This window comes from Lithobates pipiens, unplaced genomic scaffold (genome assembly GCF_037356315.1).
Source record: "Lithobates pipiens isolate NorthernLeopardFrog02 unplaced genomic scaffold, aLitPip1_a1.2 Scaffold_8, whole genome shotgun sequence".
Taxonomy (NCBI): domain Eukaryota; kingdom Metazoa; phylum Chordata; class Amphibia; order Anura; family Ranidae; genus Lithobates; species Lithobates pipiens.
In genome coordinates this window covers 372,160,069-372,179,869 of record NW_027507903.1, presented here as the reverse complement: position 1 = coordinate 372,179,869, position 19,801 = coordinate 372,160,069, and the positions used below count along the sequence as shown (strand labels likewise).

Below are 19,801 nucleotides of genomic sequence, written 5' to 3'. Positions count from 1 at the left end.
CATCATGCAGATGACCTGTGCAGTTCGGAGGAAGAGGCGGTGGTCACACAGAGCCACCAGCACAACAGAAGAGATAGCAGGGTGCAAAAGCGGAGCATCCATCCCCTAGACAGTATGCCTGCTACTGCCCAATGCAGCAAGGGACCGAGCACACCAAATCCAGGTCCAAGGAGTTCCCTAGCGTGGCAGTTCTTCAGACAATGTGCTGATGACAAGACATGAGTGGTTTGCACACTGTGCAATCAGAGCCTGAAGCGAGGCATAAATGTTCTCAACCCAAGCACAACCTGCATGACCAGGCATCTAAGTGCAAAGCATGAGCTGCAGTGGAGTAGACACCTCAAAAACCAAGAAAGGTCTCTGGCTTCTCCTGCTTCCTCTTCTGCTGCAGTCTCGGCCTCTTCATCCACCTCTGTAGTGACCGTGGCACCTGCCAACTCACAAACAGAGGATCTGCCAGCAACACTACCCCCTGGGTCACCAACCATCTCCACAATGTCCCATGGAAGCATTCAGCTCTCTACCTCCCAAACACTGGAGCGGAAGAGGAAGTACCCCCCTACCCACCCACGATCCATGGCCCTGAATGCCAGCATTTCAAAATTCCTGGCCTTTGAAATGCTGTCATTCCGTCTGGTGGAGTTTTAAAAGCCTGATGGCATTGGCTGTCCCACAGTACGTCGTGCCCAGCCGCCACTACTCTTCCAGGCGAGCCATCTCTTCCCTGCACAACCAAGTGGGGGAAAAAATCAGGTGTGCACTGGGCAATGCCACCTGTGGCAAGGTCCACCTAACTACGGATGCATGGACCAGTAAGCATGGTCAGGGACGTTATATCTCCCTAACAGCACACTGATAAATGCAGTGGCAGCTGGGCCTGAGGCGGATAGCAGTTTGGTGCATGTCCTTCCACCACCGAGGATTGCAGGGCGCTTCAGTTTGCCTCCTGTTGCTAACTCCTCCTACTCTGCTTCCTCATCCTCTACCTCTCTCCTCATCCGGTCAGCGTAACACCTTCACCACCAACTTCAGCACAGCCAGGGGTAAACAACAGCAGGCAGTTTTAAAACTTTCCCATTTGGGGAAAAAACCCTACACCGCGCAGGAGTTGTGGAGGGACATGGAACAACAGACTGATGAGTGGCTGGTGGCAGTGAGCCTCAAGATGGTGTGCAATAATGGGTGAAATCTCTTAGCAGCTCTGGGCCTATCCAGTTTGACGCACATCCCTTGCCTGGCGCATGTGCTGAACTTGGTGGTCCAGCGGTTCCTTAAAAATTACCCCCATATGCCAGAGCTCCTGCAGAAAGTGCGGGCCGTCTGTGCGCACTTACGGCGTTCTCACCCTGTTACTGCTCGCCTGTCAGTGCTGCAGCGTAACTTCGGCCTTCCCGCTCACCGCCTCATATGTGACGTGCCCACAAGGTGGAGCTCCACCTTGCACATGCTGGCCAGACTATGCGAGCAGCAGCAGGCGATAGTGAAGTTTCAGCTGCAGCATGCTTGCGTGAGTCACTCTGCGGAACAGCACCACTTCACCACCAATAACTGGGCCTCCATGTGAGACCTGTGTGCCTTGTTGCGCTGTTTTGAGTACTCCACCAACATGGCCAGTGCCGATGACACTGTTCTCTCTCTCACCCCCTCTCTCACCCATTCCTCTCTCTCTCTCACTCCCCATCTCTCGCTCACACCCCCATCTCTCATTTTCACCCCCCCATTTCTCTCTCTCGCTCTCTCATCCCCTCTCTGTCTTTTACCCCCCTCCTTCACCCCCTCACACCCTCTTTCTCACCTCCTCTCTCTCTTCTGCCCCTTCCTCTCCCACCCCCCTTTCACTCTCACCCCCATCTCTCTCTCTCACCCTCTCTCTCTTACCCACCCTCTCTCACCCCCTCTCTCTCTCACCCCCCTCTCAACCCTCTCTATATCACCTCTCTCTCACCCCCTCTCACTTTCACCCTCACCCCCTCTCTCTTTCACCCCCCTCTTTTTTGGCCCTCCATCTCTCTCTAGTCCCCCTCTCTCACCCCATTCTCTCTCCCTCTAACTGGCTCTGCCATAAGTGTAAAATGTAAAATTTATTAAAATATTTAAAAATATTTGAATACATTTCAAAATGTTTGTTTACACTTATTTAAAAGAGTGTGTGTGTACTGTGTATATATATATATATATATATATATATATATATATATATATATACACACACACACACATGCGATGTGAGTGTGGCTGTGACAAGGCTGTGCACACATATGAATGCAGTCATGTATCTGGCAAAGAAATAGAGTAAACAAATATGCATTGGATGGTAAAATTTAAGGAGAGTGGAGAAACTAAAGTGTTGTGCAACTGTGTATGTAATGGATCAAAATACATCAAATAAAAATTCAAATACATCAAATAAATAATAATGTCCATGTAGTTAAGAAAGTCTCTATTGCTTCATTCATATTTTAATAAAGTATACCTTTTGTTCTTTCACTCTCTATGCTTTATTTCTATCCCAATTAGTATTATTATTACCATAGCCTATGTATTGCATATTGAAGCTGCACCAGTATTCCACTAACATAATGAATGGTATAGCGCCATTTCCAAGAGGTCCACGAGGCACACAGTTTTATTGCAGTGACAGTTATGTAATTATCAATAACTCCAGTGAATACACTGAAAATGTTCCCATGCATAAACCCTTTTTTAACAATTAGGTCTTTTGTATGTTCATACTGTATATTCGTACTGTAAATATATAATTGTATTACATTTTTTTCTAATTTCAATAGCAATTTTTACCTTTTTATTTTAATGTCATAAATTCAGTTAATTTTTATTTCTTTATTATTAATATGTGTATACACACATATACATGTGCAATTCCATTATTGATTCAGCAGTACTTTTTTTTTTTCTTTTATCACTTATTTCCTCTTTTTATGTCATATTTTAACCCTGATAAAGAGGGTGGTGTCAGGTAGTGATGGACGAACTTCCGACGGGACGTTTCACGAACGCGGACCGCGAACGCGGCCGATAGTTCGCGAACCAGAATGTTCGCGGCGGGCCCCATTGACTTCAATGGGAGGCGAAATTCGCAAACCTACAGGTCAAATTTGCAGCCACAAAATAATAATGCAAACATAGTCCCACCACATGGCCAATGACATAACACATGTATGAGGTGAATCTGGGATCGACAACTACAAGCATTCTTTTTTTATATGGGAAATTGTTGTGACAATTCAGGACTGTGGAGCGCATGAAGGCAATGGAGGAGAGGGAAGGTCAGGGACCAGGGTAGGCAAAGAAGAGGGTGCAGGAGATGATCACCAGCAGCGTGACATACAGCAATGACACCTGCACCGTGATAGAGTGATCTGACAACAGCACCGTGATAGAGAGCACTGACATCAGCAGCATGACATAAAGCACTCACACCAGCACCGTGATATACAGCACTGACAGCAGCACCGTGATAGAGAGCACTGACATCAGCAGCGTGACATAAAGCACTCACACCAGCACCGTGATATACAGCACTGACAGCAGCACCGTGATAGAGAGCACTGACATCAGCAGCGTGACATAAAGCACTCACACCAGCACCATGATATACAGCACTGACAGCAGCACCGTGATAGAGAGCACTGACATCAGCAGCGTGACATAAAGCACTCACACCAGCACCATGATATACAGCACTGACAGCAGCACCGTGATAGAGAGCACTGACATCAGCAGCGTGACGTAAAGCACTCACACCAGCACCGTGATATACAGCACTGACAGCAGCACCGTGACAGAGAGCACTGACATCAGCACCATGATATACAGCACTGACACCTGCACCGTAAGCAGCCCCAGGAGGAAGTCAGCATAGCACAGGGATGGTGGGAGCCCCTCATAATGAGCATAGCACAGGGATGGTGGGAGCCCCTCATAATAAGCAGCCCCAGGAGGATGTCAGCATAGCACAGGGATGGTGGTCGCCCCTCATAATAAGCAGCCCCAGGAGGATGTCAGCATAGCACAGGGATGGTGGGAGCCCCTCATAATAAGCAGCCCCAGGAGGATGTCAGCATAGCACAGGGATGGTGGGAGCCCCTCATAATAAGCAGCCCCAGGAGTAAGTCAGCACAGCACAGGGTTGGTGGGAGCCCCTCATAATGAGCATAGCACAGGGATGGTGGGAGCACCTCAAAATATGCACAGCAGAGGTACAGCCCCAGGAGGAAGTCAGCACAGCACAGGGATGGTGGGAGCCCCTCATAATAAGCAGCCCCAGTAGAAATATGACCCTGCTCAACCTCTTCAAAGAGGAGGGTACGGGCATATAGTACGGTGTGCTTTTTTTGGACAAGGAAGTGAGCCAAATGAAGAAAGAAGGTCTCTGTGCTCGATTAAAAAAATTGTTTATAGACATATACATGGTCTACTGGTCACATGTGTTGAATTCCTCCGAGATCCATGCCTCATTCATTTTTAGAAATGTGAGGTAGTTAACACTGTCGTGAGCTAGGCGAGTACGCTTATCGGTCACGATCCCCCCTGCTGCGCTGAACGTCCTTTCGGACAGGACACTGGATGAGGGGCAAGCCAACAGTTCGGGCAAGCTCTGGCCAGAGGTCAAGCCTTCCCACCCAGTAGTCCAGGGGTTCATCACTCCTCAGAGCGTCCACATCGGACGTTAACCCGATGTAGTCGGACACCTGACGGTCTAGGCGTTTCCTGATCCTATTAAAACACTGGAGCATGAAGGCCCCCATTTGCACTAAAGTGGAAGCGGTGTGGTGGCCTGGCTCCTGCTCATCATCCAGGATAATGTCGTCCTCTTCATTCTCCTCTCCTCATCCACGCACAACAGGGATCCCAGAAAGGTTTAAAGCATGCTCTTCTTGCTCCTCCTCATCCGCCCCAGCACCATCCTCCTCTGACTCCTCTTCAGACTCCTGTTGTTCACTTGTCTCAGATAGAGTAGCCCCCCCTGGGAATTCATCCAGCATTGCGACTTCCTCGTCTTCCCGCTCCTGCTCCTCCACAGCTTGATCAATGACATGACGCAATGCACGCTCCATAAAGAAGGCATAAGGTACCATGTCACTGATGGCGCCATGGCTGGGACTGACCAGTTTGGTGATCTCCTCAAATGGGCGCAGAAGTCTGCATGCGTGGCGCATGAGCAGCCACTGGCGCCGTGAAAAAAAAAACTGCTCCCCAGAACCGGTTCTGCCGCAGAGTTCATACAGGTAGACGTTAACTGCACGTTTCTCCTGGAGCAGCCTATCAAGCATATAGAAGGTTGAGTTCCATCGCGTCGGGCAATCGCAAATAAGACGTCTGACCGGCATATTGTGTCGCCGCTGAATGTCAGCAAGGCGAGCCATGGCCGTGTAAGATCTTCTGAAATGGGCCGAGATTTTCCTTGCCTGCCGCAAGATGTCCTGGACCCCAGGGTATTTGACAAGGAATCGCTGCTCGACCAAGTTTAAGACGTGTGCCATGCATGGCACGTGCGTGATTTTGCCCTGTTTCAATGCGCTAAGCAGATTGGCACCGTTGTCACACACCACTTTAACAACTATCAAATTGAGCGGTGTTAGCCACTGATCTGCCTGTGAACGCAAAGCTGAAAGGAGTGCCGGGCCAGTGTGGCTCTTGGCTTCCAGGCACAACAAACGCAGCACGGCATGGCAACGTCTCACCTGGCATGTCAAATAGGTTCTGGGGAGCTTGGGCGGCGCAGCAGAAGAGACGCTAGCAGCGGAAAAGGAGGAGTCAGCTGAGGAGAGGGAGGAGGATGGAGTAGGAGGAGGAGAAGAAGAGTCAGCCCTGCATGCAATCCGTGGCGGTAAAACCAAATCTACACGGGTGCCACGGGTTACATGCTTGACGGCCGTCAGAAGGTTCACCCAGTATGCAGTAAAAGTGATATACCTTCCCTGCCCGTGTTTGCTAGACCACGTGTCTGTGGTCAGATGTATCTTGGCACCGACACTGTGTGCCAGAGATACATTCACTTGCCGCTGAACATGGCCATATAGCTCTGGGATGCCCTTCTCTGAGAAATACTTCCTTCCTGGGACCTTCCATTGTGGTGTTCCAATGGCAACAAATGTGGTGTTCCAATGGCCTCCGAGTCCACCAGTTTATATGGCAGTAGTTGGCGGGCTATGAGTTCTGACAAGCCAGCTGTCAACCGTTGGGCAAGAGGGTTATCCGGCGTCATCATTTTTTTTTATGCTCGAACATTAGGCCCACGGAAGCCTGCCTTTTCACAGAAAAACGTGAGCTTGTTGTTGTTGGTGGTAGTGTCTTTGGGGGTGCACATAGCAGAGAGTGAAGAAGAGGGTGCAGATCGAGAGGATGAGGAGGGTGCAGAAGAGTAAGGCTGAGCGAGCCACTCAACCAAGTCTGGTGCGTCCTTTAAAGTAATTGAACGCACCTTCTGCAACTTCCCACTTTGGCTCAAGCCTGTTGCTCCTGCCCTACCCCTACAACCCCTGCGGAAGGGCCTGCCTCTTCCTCTGCCTGTCATTTTTTAAATGACCCTGTGGCAAAACTCTCAGTCCCTATACCGATGAAGGACTGCTGCAGTATAGGTCAGCGGTCAGCAGTAGTGCACCTCAACCCTATGTATTGTGGACCGATACCAGTCCTTATAGAATGGCAGACTGTACCTCACTCAACCCTATGTACTGTAGTACCCTATACCTTACCAGTCCTTATAAGGACCTTTGTGGACCAAGTAGGTTGTGTGTGAGTGATTAGCAGACTGTACGTCAGTCCCTATACCGATTAAGGACTGCTGCAGTATAGGGCAGCTTTCAGCAGTAGTGCACCTCAACCCTATGTATTGTGGACCGATACCAGTCCTTATAGAATGGCAGACTGTACATGACTCAACCCTATGTACTGTAGCACCCTAGACAGACCAAGTTACCAGTCCTTATAAAGACTTTTGTGGACCAAGTAGGTTGTGTGTGAGTGATTAGCAGACTGTACGTCAGTCCCTATACCGATGAAGGACTGCTGCAGTATAGGGCAGCGGTCAGAAGTAGTGCACCTCAACCCTATGTATTGTGGAACTATACCAGTCCTTATAGAATGGCAGACTGTACCTCACTCAACCCTATGTACTGTAGCACCCTAGACAGACCAAGTTACCAGTCCTTATAAGGACTTTTGTGGACCAAGTAGGTTGTGTGTGAGTGATTAGCAGACTGTACGTCAGTCCCTATACCGATGAAGGACTGCTGCAGTATAGGGCAGCGGTCAGCAGTAGTGCACCTCAACCCTATGTACTGTGGACCTATACCAGTCCTTATAGAATTGCAGACTGTACCTCACTCAACCCTATGTACTGTAGCACCCTAGACAGACCAAGTTACCAGTCCTTATAAGGACTTTTGTGGACCAAGTAGGTTGTGTGTGAGTGATTAGCAGACTGTACGTCAGTCCCTATACCGATGAAGGACTGCTGCAGTATAGGGCAGCGGTCAGCAGTAGTGCACCTCAACCCTATGTACTGTGGACCTATACCAGTCCTTATAGAATTGCAGACTGTACCTCACTCAACCCTATGTACTGTAGCACCCTAGACAGACCAAGTTACCAGTCCTTATAAGGAGCTTTGTGGAACAAGTGGGTTGTGAATGATTAGCAGACTGCAGCAGAAGGGCCGCAGTCAAGTATAATATTCTTTCTATATTTGGAAGAAAGAATATTATACGTGCACAAGCCTATTACCATACCACTGATACCAGTCCTGAAAAAAACCTTTGTGGAACTAATAGTAACAGCTACTGATTAAACTGACCCTCACTGCCTCACACACTGCTTCCTGCCTGTCCCTATATAAACTGACAAAACAGAGGCTACTGGAACAATAATTGAAATAGCACTTTTGTGGACCTGATAGTAACAGCTAATGACAAAACTGGCTGTCCCTGCAGCACACACCGTCCTGTCCCTTTCTCTAAACTGACAAAAGACACTCAGGCTGCTGCAACAACCACTAGCACAGCACTGCCTATCCTGAACTACACCTAACACCTGTACCAGTCCTGAAAAGAACTTTTGTGTGCCAAATAGCTAGCGATTTGGGTCACTGTAATCTCTCCCTGCTCCACACAGCAATCTCTCCCTATAGTGACAGAAGAAAGAATGTAAAATGGCCACCGGATCGGGTGTATTTATAAGTTAGGGGGAATGTCCAAGTGTCCATGTGCTGTAATGTCTCAATTGGCTGTCCTGTACCCCATGATGGATGTGTCATCATAGGTCAAAGTTCTTTTACACAGTAAACACGGAAGTCCGCCGGGCGAACGGCGCCAATAGTCCGCCGAACGGGCGGACCGCGAACAGCCGAAATTTGCCGCAAAACTACCGCCGGGCGAACTGTTCGGCCATCACTAGTGTCAGGCCCTGAAATGTATTGGCTTTTATGCCCAACTAATATTTGGTTTACACTTACAACAGTTTTAGACATTTCAAACATTTGGGTTTGGCTTTTCAATTTCTAGATCAGCGTTTTGCTACACAACACAGGGTGACTGTGGCACCCCCTTGGTGTGTGAAAGTTGCCTACAGGGGCTACATCAATATACATGGCATTTATTTGAACACAAAACAATCACCCATTTCCAGTTCCAGTCCCAACCTATGCCCTAGAGCATAACTAAGTGGTGAAGCAAGGATGATGACCCCAGAGCCTGCCCCTTTGAAACTAAATTGGCAATGGCAGCTCCCATTGTTATGTTCTAAGTTCATTTTAGATTGTGGGCAGGTCAACATTCTGTTTCGTTTTCTCTGATGGTCTTTTTGTGTGCAATGCTTTCTGCAGTTTTCTACTTAAAGCGATGTAAACCCTCACATATACCCAGTGAAGTGAACAGCCTCAGATGATACACAGAGAGGAAATAAATCTCCTTACATAAGTTTTACATGTATATCTGCTGTATTTATCTTCATATGCTGTTTAGAAAGCTCAGATCGTGTTAGGAGATTTTCTCTTCCTGTTCAACACTGCAATGAAGCCTGGGCATACAGCCAAGACAACTGATTGGAGTAAAATCACACACCCCCTCTCCTCATAGATAGAGACTTTCACAGCTGATCGTTGAATTGTCATGGCTCTGCTAATCTATTTTTTGCATCCTCCCCAATGCAAAACTCTGGCTGTTTTTATCATATGTGACAGAGAACTTGTCAGGAGTTGTCAGGCTGATAACAGATGAATGGAGCAGGAGAAAGCCACGGGACATAGTGCTTTGAAGAGAGATAAGAAAACACTGCAGATATACAGTATGTACCCAGCTCAAATTTCATGAACCGAGTTTACATCCACTTTAATGGCAGCACTTAGCTTCTCCCACCAGTCTACCCAGTGCCAACACATGGAATGTCTGCTAATATCACAACAAATGTAAATATGGTAACAAAGTCACACATATATCATTATAGAGGACTAGTTATCATATTTGACTGTCTCAAGCCAAGTGATCTATAACAAACTCAGGCTCACTTGAATGTGTTCTTTAATCCCAAGTATTCATGGCATAAATGCAGATGTGAACCCTTACAAATCCTGCCAAAAGGGAGCACATATTCAGTAATATAGTTAGTCCAAAGCATTTTTTGATGTGTAGCCAATGTGTTTTGCCACTGCTCACAGTTTACCAGACTATCTGCATCTTTTTTTCTCTTCTGGGTATCATGAACAATGGTTAATGAAAGAAACAACAATCACATAGGTACCCTCAGCAGCAAAAGGGACATTTGAGAGAGTAACTGAAATAATTCTTTGATAAGGCGGGTGTTCCTCTGAGGAACAGTGGACTGTGATGAAATAGTTAATGTGGTTTGACTTCTTTAAGAGGTGTGTTCAGGGGATGTCCAACTAGAAGGAGGCCTTAGTGCAGACCTAGTAAACATTGTAGCAATCATTAGTAGGCTGGGAATCCTACTTGTCGTAGCACACAGCCACATCTACTGTGCTCATATAAGCACCCATTTCCATCTTAATGATATAATACTTTAGCTTACCTTCCAACCCATTCATCCCAATGAACAGACATGACCATCCTTCTTATGTACTCAGTTCCATGCTTATGCCCCTCCTCGGGGGGCCCAACATCGCCTTTTATTATCTCCAAAAGAATGACAAACAGGAAGTGATTGCCCACAACAGGCAAGCACTTCCTCAGTACACAAAATGACATCACAGGAAATGACACATACATTAAAGGGGAGGGCATTTACAAGAGGAAGTGCACACACCCCCTTTTAGTCAGCATGGAGCACAGACAATAGTGTTTTCAAAGTAAACGGTATGGAGTGAGCTCATTCTAATGGTTCTTACAGGCTTGAGACAATCTGCGGGGACATTGCTACTGGTGTTGTCAATATACAGTACGAGTATATTAACAAGGCAGATACCAATGTCCTCTTATTAAAGCAGATATGTATCCAAAAGGGATAACGTAGCCACACAGAGATAAAATAATATGTTTATCTCGTTATGTGGACTTCGCTTCTCGAATGCGCACAGTCATTTGAAGGCAAGAAGCCCAGCGCATTGCGCTTGGTACCTACAAACCAACAAACATCCACAGACACTGAGAAGACATCTCAAATCCCATGAGAAGGTTTTCATACTGATCATTTTTACACCACTGGTCTCGATTTGACCCAAGTGCGCTCTGCTAGAGCGCTCCTCGATTAAACCAGACACAGGGAGACAGATAACAATCTATAAAACACACATCCTAAAATGTTATACAATCAAATTTCCACAACATACTGAATTCAGCCAGGAACTGTTTGAGCCCATGTATAGTCAACAGCAGTAAAGTAAATGTAGTGTTATGCCACGTACACACGATCAAACAATCCGGTGGAAAAGTCCGGCAAACTCAAGTCCGCCAAACAATCCCCCCGTGTGTAGCCTCCGGCATACTTTTTTGACCCGAAAGTACGGCGGACTTAGAATGCCGTGTTGCACTCCAATCTTCCCGCCGGACTCGCATTTCGGCGGACAATCCGGCTGTGTGTATGCCAGTCCGCCGTACTTTTGAAATGAGCGGACTTTTTACGCCCAGAGAAGGAGACGTCGCTGGCCCCGCCGCCTGGTATGGACTTAAAGGGGAACCCCAACGCCAAAAAAAATCGGCGTGGGGGTCCCCCCCAAGTCCACAACAGACCCTTGTCCGAGCACGCTACCCGGCCGGCCAGGAAAGGGGGGGCGAGCGAGCGCCCCCCTCCTGAGCCGTACCAGGCCGCGTGCCCTCAACATGGGGGGTGCCTTGGGGAAGGGGGGGCCACGCGGCCCCCCCACCCCAAAGCACCTTGTCCCCATGTTGATGAGGACAAGGGCCTCTTCCCGACAACCCTGGCCGTTGGTTGTCGGGGTCTGCGGGCGGGGGGCTTATCGGAATCCGGGAGCCCCCTTTAATAAGGGGGCCCCCGGATACCGGCCCCCCACCCTATGTGAATGAGTATGGGGTACAATGTACCCCTACCCATTCACCTGTAAAATAAAAGTACAAAAAAAAACACAACACACGAGATAAAATACTTTATTGCACAGCTCCGGGGGTCTTCCGTCTTCGGGGGTCTTCTCGCCGGACTCCTCCGCTATCTTCTTGTAGCTCTTTTGCTAGCGGAGGAGTCCGGCTTTCTTCCTCGCCGCCGGCCTCTTCTTCCGACTTCGGGGGCCTTGTCCCCCTCTTCGGTTCTTCTGCCGGGCGCCGCCTTCCGTTCTTCTTCTTCTTCTCCAGGAGATGTTGACTCGACGATCTCTCCGGCCGCAATGCCAGGGACGCGCTGCGCTGCCACTTATATAGGGGCAAGGGGCGGTGTCACGTGGGTTTATGTCACATGGGTTGGTCACATGGGTTGATGTCACATGGCGACAGCCCCAGCATCCTCCGGGACTGTGACATCGTAAGGGGGCGGGGTCACCATGTGACACCAACCCATGTGACATAAACCCATGTGACACTGCCCCTTGCCCCTATATAAGTGGCAGCGCAGCGCGTGCCTGGCATTGCGGCCGGAGAGATCGTCGAGTCAACATCTCCTGGAGAAGAAGAAGAAGAAGAAGAACGGAAGGCGGCGGCGGCGACAGAAGACCGGGCCACCGCCTGTAAAAGAGCTATAAGAAGGCGCGGTGGCCCGGCAGAAGAACCGAAGAGGGGGACAAGACCCCCGAAGTCGGAAGAAGAGGCCGGCGGCGAGGAAGAAAGCCGGACTCCTCCGCTAGCAAAAGAGCTACAAGAAGATAGCGGAGGAGTCCGGCGAGAAGACCCCCGAAGACGGAAGACCCCCGGAGCTGTGCAATAAAGTATTTTATCTCGTGTGTTGTGTTTTTTTCGTACTTTTATTTTACAGGTGAATGGGTAGGGGTACATTGTACCCCATACTCATTCACATAGGGTGGGGGCCGGTATCCGGGGGCCCCCTTATTAAAGGGGGCTCCCGGATTCCGATAAGCCCCCCGCCCGCAGACCCCAACAACCAACGGCCAGGGTTGTCGGGAAGAGGCCCTTGTCCTCATCAACATGGGGACAAGGTGCTTTGGGGTGGGGGGGCCGCGCGGCCCCCCCTTCCCCAAGGCACCCCCCATGTTGAGGGCACGCGGCCTGGTACGGCTCAGGAGGGGGGGTGCTCGCTCGCCCCCCCTTTCCTGACCAGCCGGGTAGCGTGCTCGGACAAGGGTCTGTTGTGGACTTGGGGGGGAGCCCCATGCCGATTTTTCGGCGTTGGGGTTCCCCTTTAAGTCCGTACCAGGCGGCGGGGCCAGCGGCGTCTCCTTCGCGGGCCCCGCCTACCTGGAGACGCGCTCGAAATGAGCGGACTTTCCTCCGCGTGTGTGGGCGAGTCCGTTCATTTCAAAAGTAGGGCGGATAGTACGGTGGACTTAGTACGCCGTATTAGTCCGCTCAAAAAGTGCCGTGTGTGGGCAAGTAGCCCGTTCGGAAAGTCCGACGGACAGTCTGGCGGGAAGTCCGTCAGACTAAGTACGTCGGACATACCGCTACGTGTGTACGCAGCTTAAGAGAGAAAAAGATGATTTCCATTCAAAAGAACATAATACATTCCAAAAGTTTAGCCATCTACTGTTTTGCTTTGCGTCTATCTAGCAAGGTTACTCTGTGGTATAACAAGGAAGCTGAGACTTCTGCAGTGTGTAAATGTGCTTTTACTATACAAAGATTCTGTACATACAAAGCTATTACAATCTTAGGAATACAAGACTGACAGATATCTATAACAAGTAAAATGCCTAGCAAATGCAGCCTATGGTTTATAACAGTACAAATACACTTAAAGGTTACTTATCTTCTGTTACTGTATGTTCGTGATGTTCATTCGCAACGATGCTTCTTGGACACCAGGCAAAAATTGTCAGGTCACCTTAAGGCCGGGTGACAGATGTAGGGATCAGGAGTGCACCGCAAGGTTGTGGACCCTACGGCTGACTGCTGCGGACGGGGGTCAAGGTGATAGAAAAGCAGGGCCGCCAGAACACCACGATGGATCCCACCGTGGTTAGAGTGTAAAATTCCCTGGAGCACAGAGTCTAAGAGCCAGCAGGTTTTCACCAGAGCCTCTAGTGGTGAGGATGGACTTGGCTGCAACTGGCTCCAGGTCGCGACCCCCAGGGTCCCCCAGCTCACACCCACAGTAGGCAACAGGAGGATAGGGATGGTGAGGGACAAGCCAAGGCCGGGGCCACAAGCAGACAGGAATAGTCAGGGACACGCCAAAAGGTCAGGATCACAGGCAAACAGGGATGGTCAAGGACACGCTAAAGTCGGTAACGTAACAACAGCAGAGCACACGGTAGGTAACAGGAAGCTAACACACAAAGGTTGATCAGCAGGGTTGGCCTGCAGTGCACAGGTTAATATAGAGTTCTCTGATAGGAGCTAGGGTGGAGCCATGCCAGAGGATGGATTATAAAAGCAGTCAGGTGAGGGTCGGCTGGTCTCTAGAAATGAACACATGGAGACAGGTAAGCAGATGAACTCTATTGCATAACCATGACAAAAATCTTGTATCATGAGTGGCTTCTGATCTTCAAAGCATGGTGATGTGTGTAGCTTATGCCTGAATCCCCCCTTTATGTCTCAGGCTGTTTACCATAGTTACCCAAACAACAGAAAACATACCTATTTACTGTAGCTGTAGAAACAATGGACAGTTTAAAACTGTCAATTGAATACAACAATGGTATCTACCCATTGTCTACTCAAACCAAACCTGACAGTAATCTAACAGTCATTCTTTCAGTTTGAGAGCTGAAAGAATCTCAAACAAGTAATGTCTTACTTGTTTACTGTAGCTATAGAGACAATAGCCTGTTGAAAACTGTCATTTGAATACAACAATGGTATCTACGTACCTATTGTATGAAACAGAATTTGTTTGAGAAATCTACTCAAACCAAAAAACTGACAGGAATCTGACCAACTCATTATTGTAATATTGTCCCATGTATCTTATGTCTTATTAATATTAAAAAAACATATTTTTAACAAACACAACACATCTACCAAAATACTTTTTATCTTACTACAGAACAGAAAACCCGAAAACCCATTCAGGAGGACATGCCCCTTTCCACCATTCAATGGGTTATGATACAAGTAAGTAACATTTTCTATTGCTTTAAAAAAGTATGTTAAATTAATATCCAATTTGCAGATCGACTGGTAACAATATTGTAGACATCCCTCAGGACCCATCTAGGTTATGCATTGCAATGATAGATGTGTGTTAATGCAATGCTTTTTCATGAGTTAAGAAGTGCTGTGTTAAGGCAGCCCATTCATTTTTAATGGACTGGCATTACACCTTGCGCAAAAAATGGACCTGATCTTTTTTTAACTACTTTATGACTACTTTAAGACCAGGCTTTTTCTGGCACTTTTTTTTTTACAAGTTTAAATCAGTAAATCACCCCCAAACATTATACATTTTTTATTTTCATTTTTTTAGCAGAGACCCTAGGGAATAAAATGGCGATTGTTTTATATGTCACATGGCATTTTCGCAGTGGTTTTGCAAATGCAATTTTTTGGGAAAAAATACACAATATTTACCCCAATTTATTTGTAAAATGTGAAAGATTATGTTGCACCAAGTAAATAGATATCTAACAGCTCACACTTTAACCACTTTAGCCCCGGACCAATTTTCAGCCTAAGGACCAGAGGTCTTTTTACAATTTTGCACTGCACTGCTTTAACTGGTAATTGCGCGGTCATGCAATGTTGTACCCAAACAAAATTTGCGTCCTTTTCTTCCCACAAATAGAGCTTTCTTTTGATGGTATTTGATTGCCTCTGCGATTTTTATTTTTTGCAATATAAATGGAAAAAGACCAAAAATTTTGAGAAAAAAATATATTTCTACTTTTTATTATAAGAAAAATCGAATGAACTCAATTTTAGTCATACATTTAGGGCAAAATTTATTCAGCCACATGTCTTTAGTAAAAAAAAAATGTCAATAAGCGTATATTTATTGGTTTGCGCAAAAGTTATAGCGTCTACAAACTAGAGTACATTTTCTGGAATTTACACAGCTTTTAATTTATGACTGCCTATCTCATTTCTTGAGATGCTAAAATGGCAGGGCAGTACAACCCCCCCCCCCCCAAATGACCCCATTTTGGAAACTAGACACCCCAAGGAAATTGCTGAGGGGCATGTTGAGCCCACTGAATATTGAATAATGACACAAAAAAAAAAAAGTTTACAAAAAGTTGTCACTAAATGATATATTGCTCACACATGCCATAGTTATATGTGGAATTGCACCCCAAAATATATTCTGCTGCTTCTCCTGAGTATGGGGATACCACATATGTGGGACTTTTTGGGAGTCTAGCCGCGTACGGCACCCCGAAATCCAATCACTGCCTTCAGGATTTCTAAGGGTGCAAATTTTTGATTTCACTCCTCACTACCTATCACAGTTTCGAAGGCCATAAAATGCCAAAATAACACAAAACCCCCCCAAATGACCCCATTTTGGAAAGTAGACACCCCAAGCTATTTACTGAGAGGCATGTTGAGTCCATGAAATATTTTATATTTTGCCACAAGTTGCAGGAATATTACAATTTTTTTTTTTTGCACAAAGTTGTCACTAAATGATATATAAAATAAATTCTGCTACTTCTCCCGAGTACGGGGATACCACATGTGGGGGACTTTTTGGGAGCCCAGCCACGTACGGGAACCCGAAAACCAAGCACTGCCTTCCGGATTTAAATATAAAACGCTACCAAAAAAAACTGTTAGCGATCGCAGGGATCAGGCCTGACTCTGCGAACGCTGCAGTTATGTGTTTAGTGTTTTGTAAGTGACAGCGATAGATCGATACTGCACTTGGGTGGGCTGGGCGGAGGGGCAAAATGCAGGTGCTAGCAGGTATCTGGGCTGATCCCACTAACAATGCGTTTTTTTGGAACTCTAAACTGCTGGGGACGCTAGTATAGATCTGATCAGATCAGATATTGATCTGTTCAGATTCTATACCACTACAGGAGGTGTATGCTTTGCGCGTGGGTGTCAGCAGCACTGGTAAAAGGGTTAACTAGGGGCAATCAGGGGGTTCAAATTTTTATTAGGTAGTATATGGGGGTCCCTGGCACTATATAAAAACCTGACGGGGAACTTAAATAACTAACTGGCTAACCAGCGTCACCAGTGACACTTATTCGGTGATCGCTGGTGAAAGGGTTAACTAGGGGCAATCAGGGGGTTAAAACTATTATTGGGTAGTATATGGGGGTACCTAGCGCTATAAAAATCTGGCGGTGAACCTAAAAAAATAACTAGCTACCTAGCGACACTAGTGACACTAATGCAGCGATCAGAAAAATGATCGCTTAGTGACACTGGCAAAAGGGGGTGAAAGGGTTAACTAGGGGCAATCAGGGGGTTAAAACCATTATTGGGTAGTATATCGGGGTACCTAGCACTATAAAAACCTGGCGGTGAACCTAAAAAAATAACTAGCTACCTAGCGACACTAATGCAGCGATCAGAAAAATGATCGCTTAGTGACACTGGCAAAAGGGGGTGAAAGGGTTAACTAGGGGCAATCAGGGGGTTTGTGTGCCTGTGTGTTAGTTAGTGTCAGTGTAGTGTTTGGTGCAGACTTACTGTGTCCTCTCCTCATAGTCCGGTCAATAAGACCGCCCCGAGGAGAATGACATCACTTCCTCCCTGCCTGTGTATACAATACACAGTGGGAGGAAGCTTCTCATTTGCCAGGAGCGATCGAGAGAGGATGGCCAGAAACCAACGGCCATCCCCTCATCCCGGATCGCTCCTGAAGCGAACCGGACCGCCGCATCCAGCGGGAGGGGGTCCGATCGGACCCCCCACCCGCCGGAAGGCAAGCACGTACATGTACGGGTTCACGGGGACACCTCACATGTGTGGTGTGAATACTGTTTAAATAAGCATGCGCGACTTACGTATGCATTCGCTTTCTACGAGCAAACTTTTTATTTTTAAACTGTCCCTTTAATTTATTTATATTTGGATCACTTTTATTACTATTACAAGGAATATAAATATCCCTTGTAATAGAAATAAGGATAGCAGGTCCTCTTTATGGAGAGATTGGGGTCAAAAAGACCCCAAATCATTCCTTTACCCTTAAAGCGGTAGTAAACCCGCACATTAAAAAAAAAAAGGGAAACCCCCCCACAAGGCAAAGATATAATGAGCTAGTATGCAGCGCATACTAGCGCATTATCAAATACTTACCTCAGAACGAAGCCCCCGTATGGGTGCCCGGTCCACGCCGAGGGAGCTGACATCTTGCCCTCGGCTTGTCTTCCGGGTTTAGGAGATATTCCCTATGCATGCAGCCGTTAACGTCAGCGGCGCATGCGCTCTGAATGCCCCAGCTGAAGGTCCGGCAGCGTTGCGGCTCTGGCCACTCACAACGCCAGAGCCGGAATGATGTCCCTCCCACTCACGCTCGCAGGAGTTTTCTTCCCTGCAGGGTCCGGCAAAGCTGCCGGACCTTCAGCTGGGGCATTCAGAACGCATGCGCCGCTGACGTCAACGGCTGCATGCATAGGGAATATCTCCTAAACCGTACAGGTTTAGGAGATATTAGTTTTACCTACAGGTAAGCCTTATTATAGGCTTACCTGTAGGTAAAAGTGTAAAATTTGAGTATACAACCGCTTTAAAAGCAAAAGATAAATTGTTTTTTTTTATTTTATATTTTGCTTTAAAAAAAAAAAAAACCTGTTTAGTTCCAGCCTGGACCGGAAATAACACCATGATGCCGCTCCGGTCCATAAAGGCAATTAAAGATTTGATCACCTTGGTCAAACCGACAAAAAACGGTAAACCTGAGAAACACTGGGAACCTTCCCTCCCGCCGCTTCTGGAAGTGTTCTAGGGGCTCATGAGCCGATCAGAATGCTTTTGTGAGAAAGTCAGCTGCCGCTTTTCAAATTTTTTTTACCGGGGTTATGGCTGATATTTTCAGCCATAATTCCAGTAAACCACTTGCAAACCGCAATGTGTACATTATATATATGTATTGTGGTTGGCAAGTGCAGCGCTCCACAACACATAATAATAATAAAAAAGGTTCAAATCAAAACTCAATTTCCAGTGGCTTTAGCATGAATATAATTGACTCTGTATTAGGACACAGCAGATGGATAAAACTTCCAATATGTAATCTCAGTGATTGCTGTATATTTCTGTGCTGTCTTCCTACAAACCAAAGTCTTCACATGTACTTTGGATCCTGACCAAATTGGGTTTGGGAACAGACTATGATTGTGACCTGATGACTTACAGCCAGCTCCCCTACTGAGCATGTGTGAGGGATGGACAGCAAGCAGACTTGTCCTGTAGCCTCCTGGGACATGTATCTCAGTAGGCTGTAAGCAGTGGTGATGGGTGGTAGAAACGAGGCAGAATGAGGAGAGCATTGGTGAGCATTTATGTGCAAACATTTCCACATTCTGGCCTGGTGTCTTTTTCATTGTTAAATATACAGTGAGTATAGAAAAGAATCCCATTTTGTTGCTTTGCAGCCTGAAATGAAGGGAAATTGGAAAAAGGATCACCCCACCTTTAAGTCAGTATTTTGTTAAACCACATTTTGCTTAAATTACAGCCTTTAGTCTTTTGAGAAATGCCTCTACTAACGTTGCACATCTAGATTTGCACTACTTGCCCACTCTTCTTTGCAGAACTGCTCAAGTTCAGGTAAATTTGATGGGGACAATATGTGGACTTCAGTCTTCAAATCATTCCCCCGATTTTCAATGGGGTTTAAGTCTGGGCTCTGACTAAGCCATGCAAGGATATTCACCTTTTTCTCCTTCAACCACTTTGTCGAAGTGAACAAATAGTTCACTAGCTATATGGGCTGGGTGTAACAAGATGTCCGCTGCCGCCTTCTGACTGCAGGTTTACTGTGGCTGAGTGCAAGGTGTGCAGTGTTTTGACAGAATGTTACTTTCATTACTGAATCTGACAGGTCACCGATTCTGACAGAACAGGTACAGGGCAGCATTTGTCTTGCTAGCAACATTCTTGAATCCTTTAAATCCTTTAAATATTGTCTCATTCATTATGCCAATCCGTACTGCCTTTCAATGCCCATCAGTGCTGTCCATCAGTTCCACCTAATCCTATCAGTGCCCATTAGTTCTGCATATTAGTGCCACCCCATCAGTGCCCTTCAGTGTCCCCTCATCAGTGCCACCTAATCCTATCAGTGCCCATTAGTTCTGCAT

The 19,801-nt window shown here is 46.9% G+C and overlaps 1 protein-coding gene across 2 annotated transcripts in view; it reads left to right on the top strand.

The window, feature by feature from the left end:
* Nucleotides 1-19,801, top strand: part of LCP2 (lymphocyte cytosolic protein 2) — a 398,083-nt gene that overhangs the window by 126,350 nt on the left and 251,932 nt on the right. For both annotated transcript variants that reach the window (XM_077473572.1, XM_077473571.1), the window contains one exon: nucleotides 14,587-14,654. In XM_077473572.1, coding sequence (XP_077329698.1) covers nucleotides 14,587-14,654 — 68 coding nt within the window. The remainder of the gene's footprint in view (nucleotides 1-14,586; nucleotides 14,655-19,801) is intronic.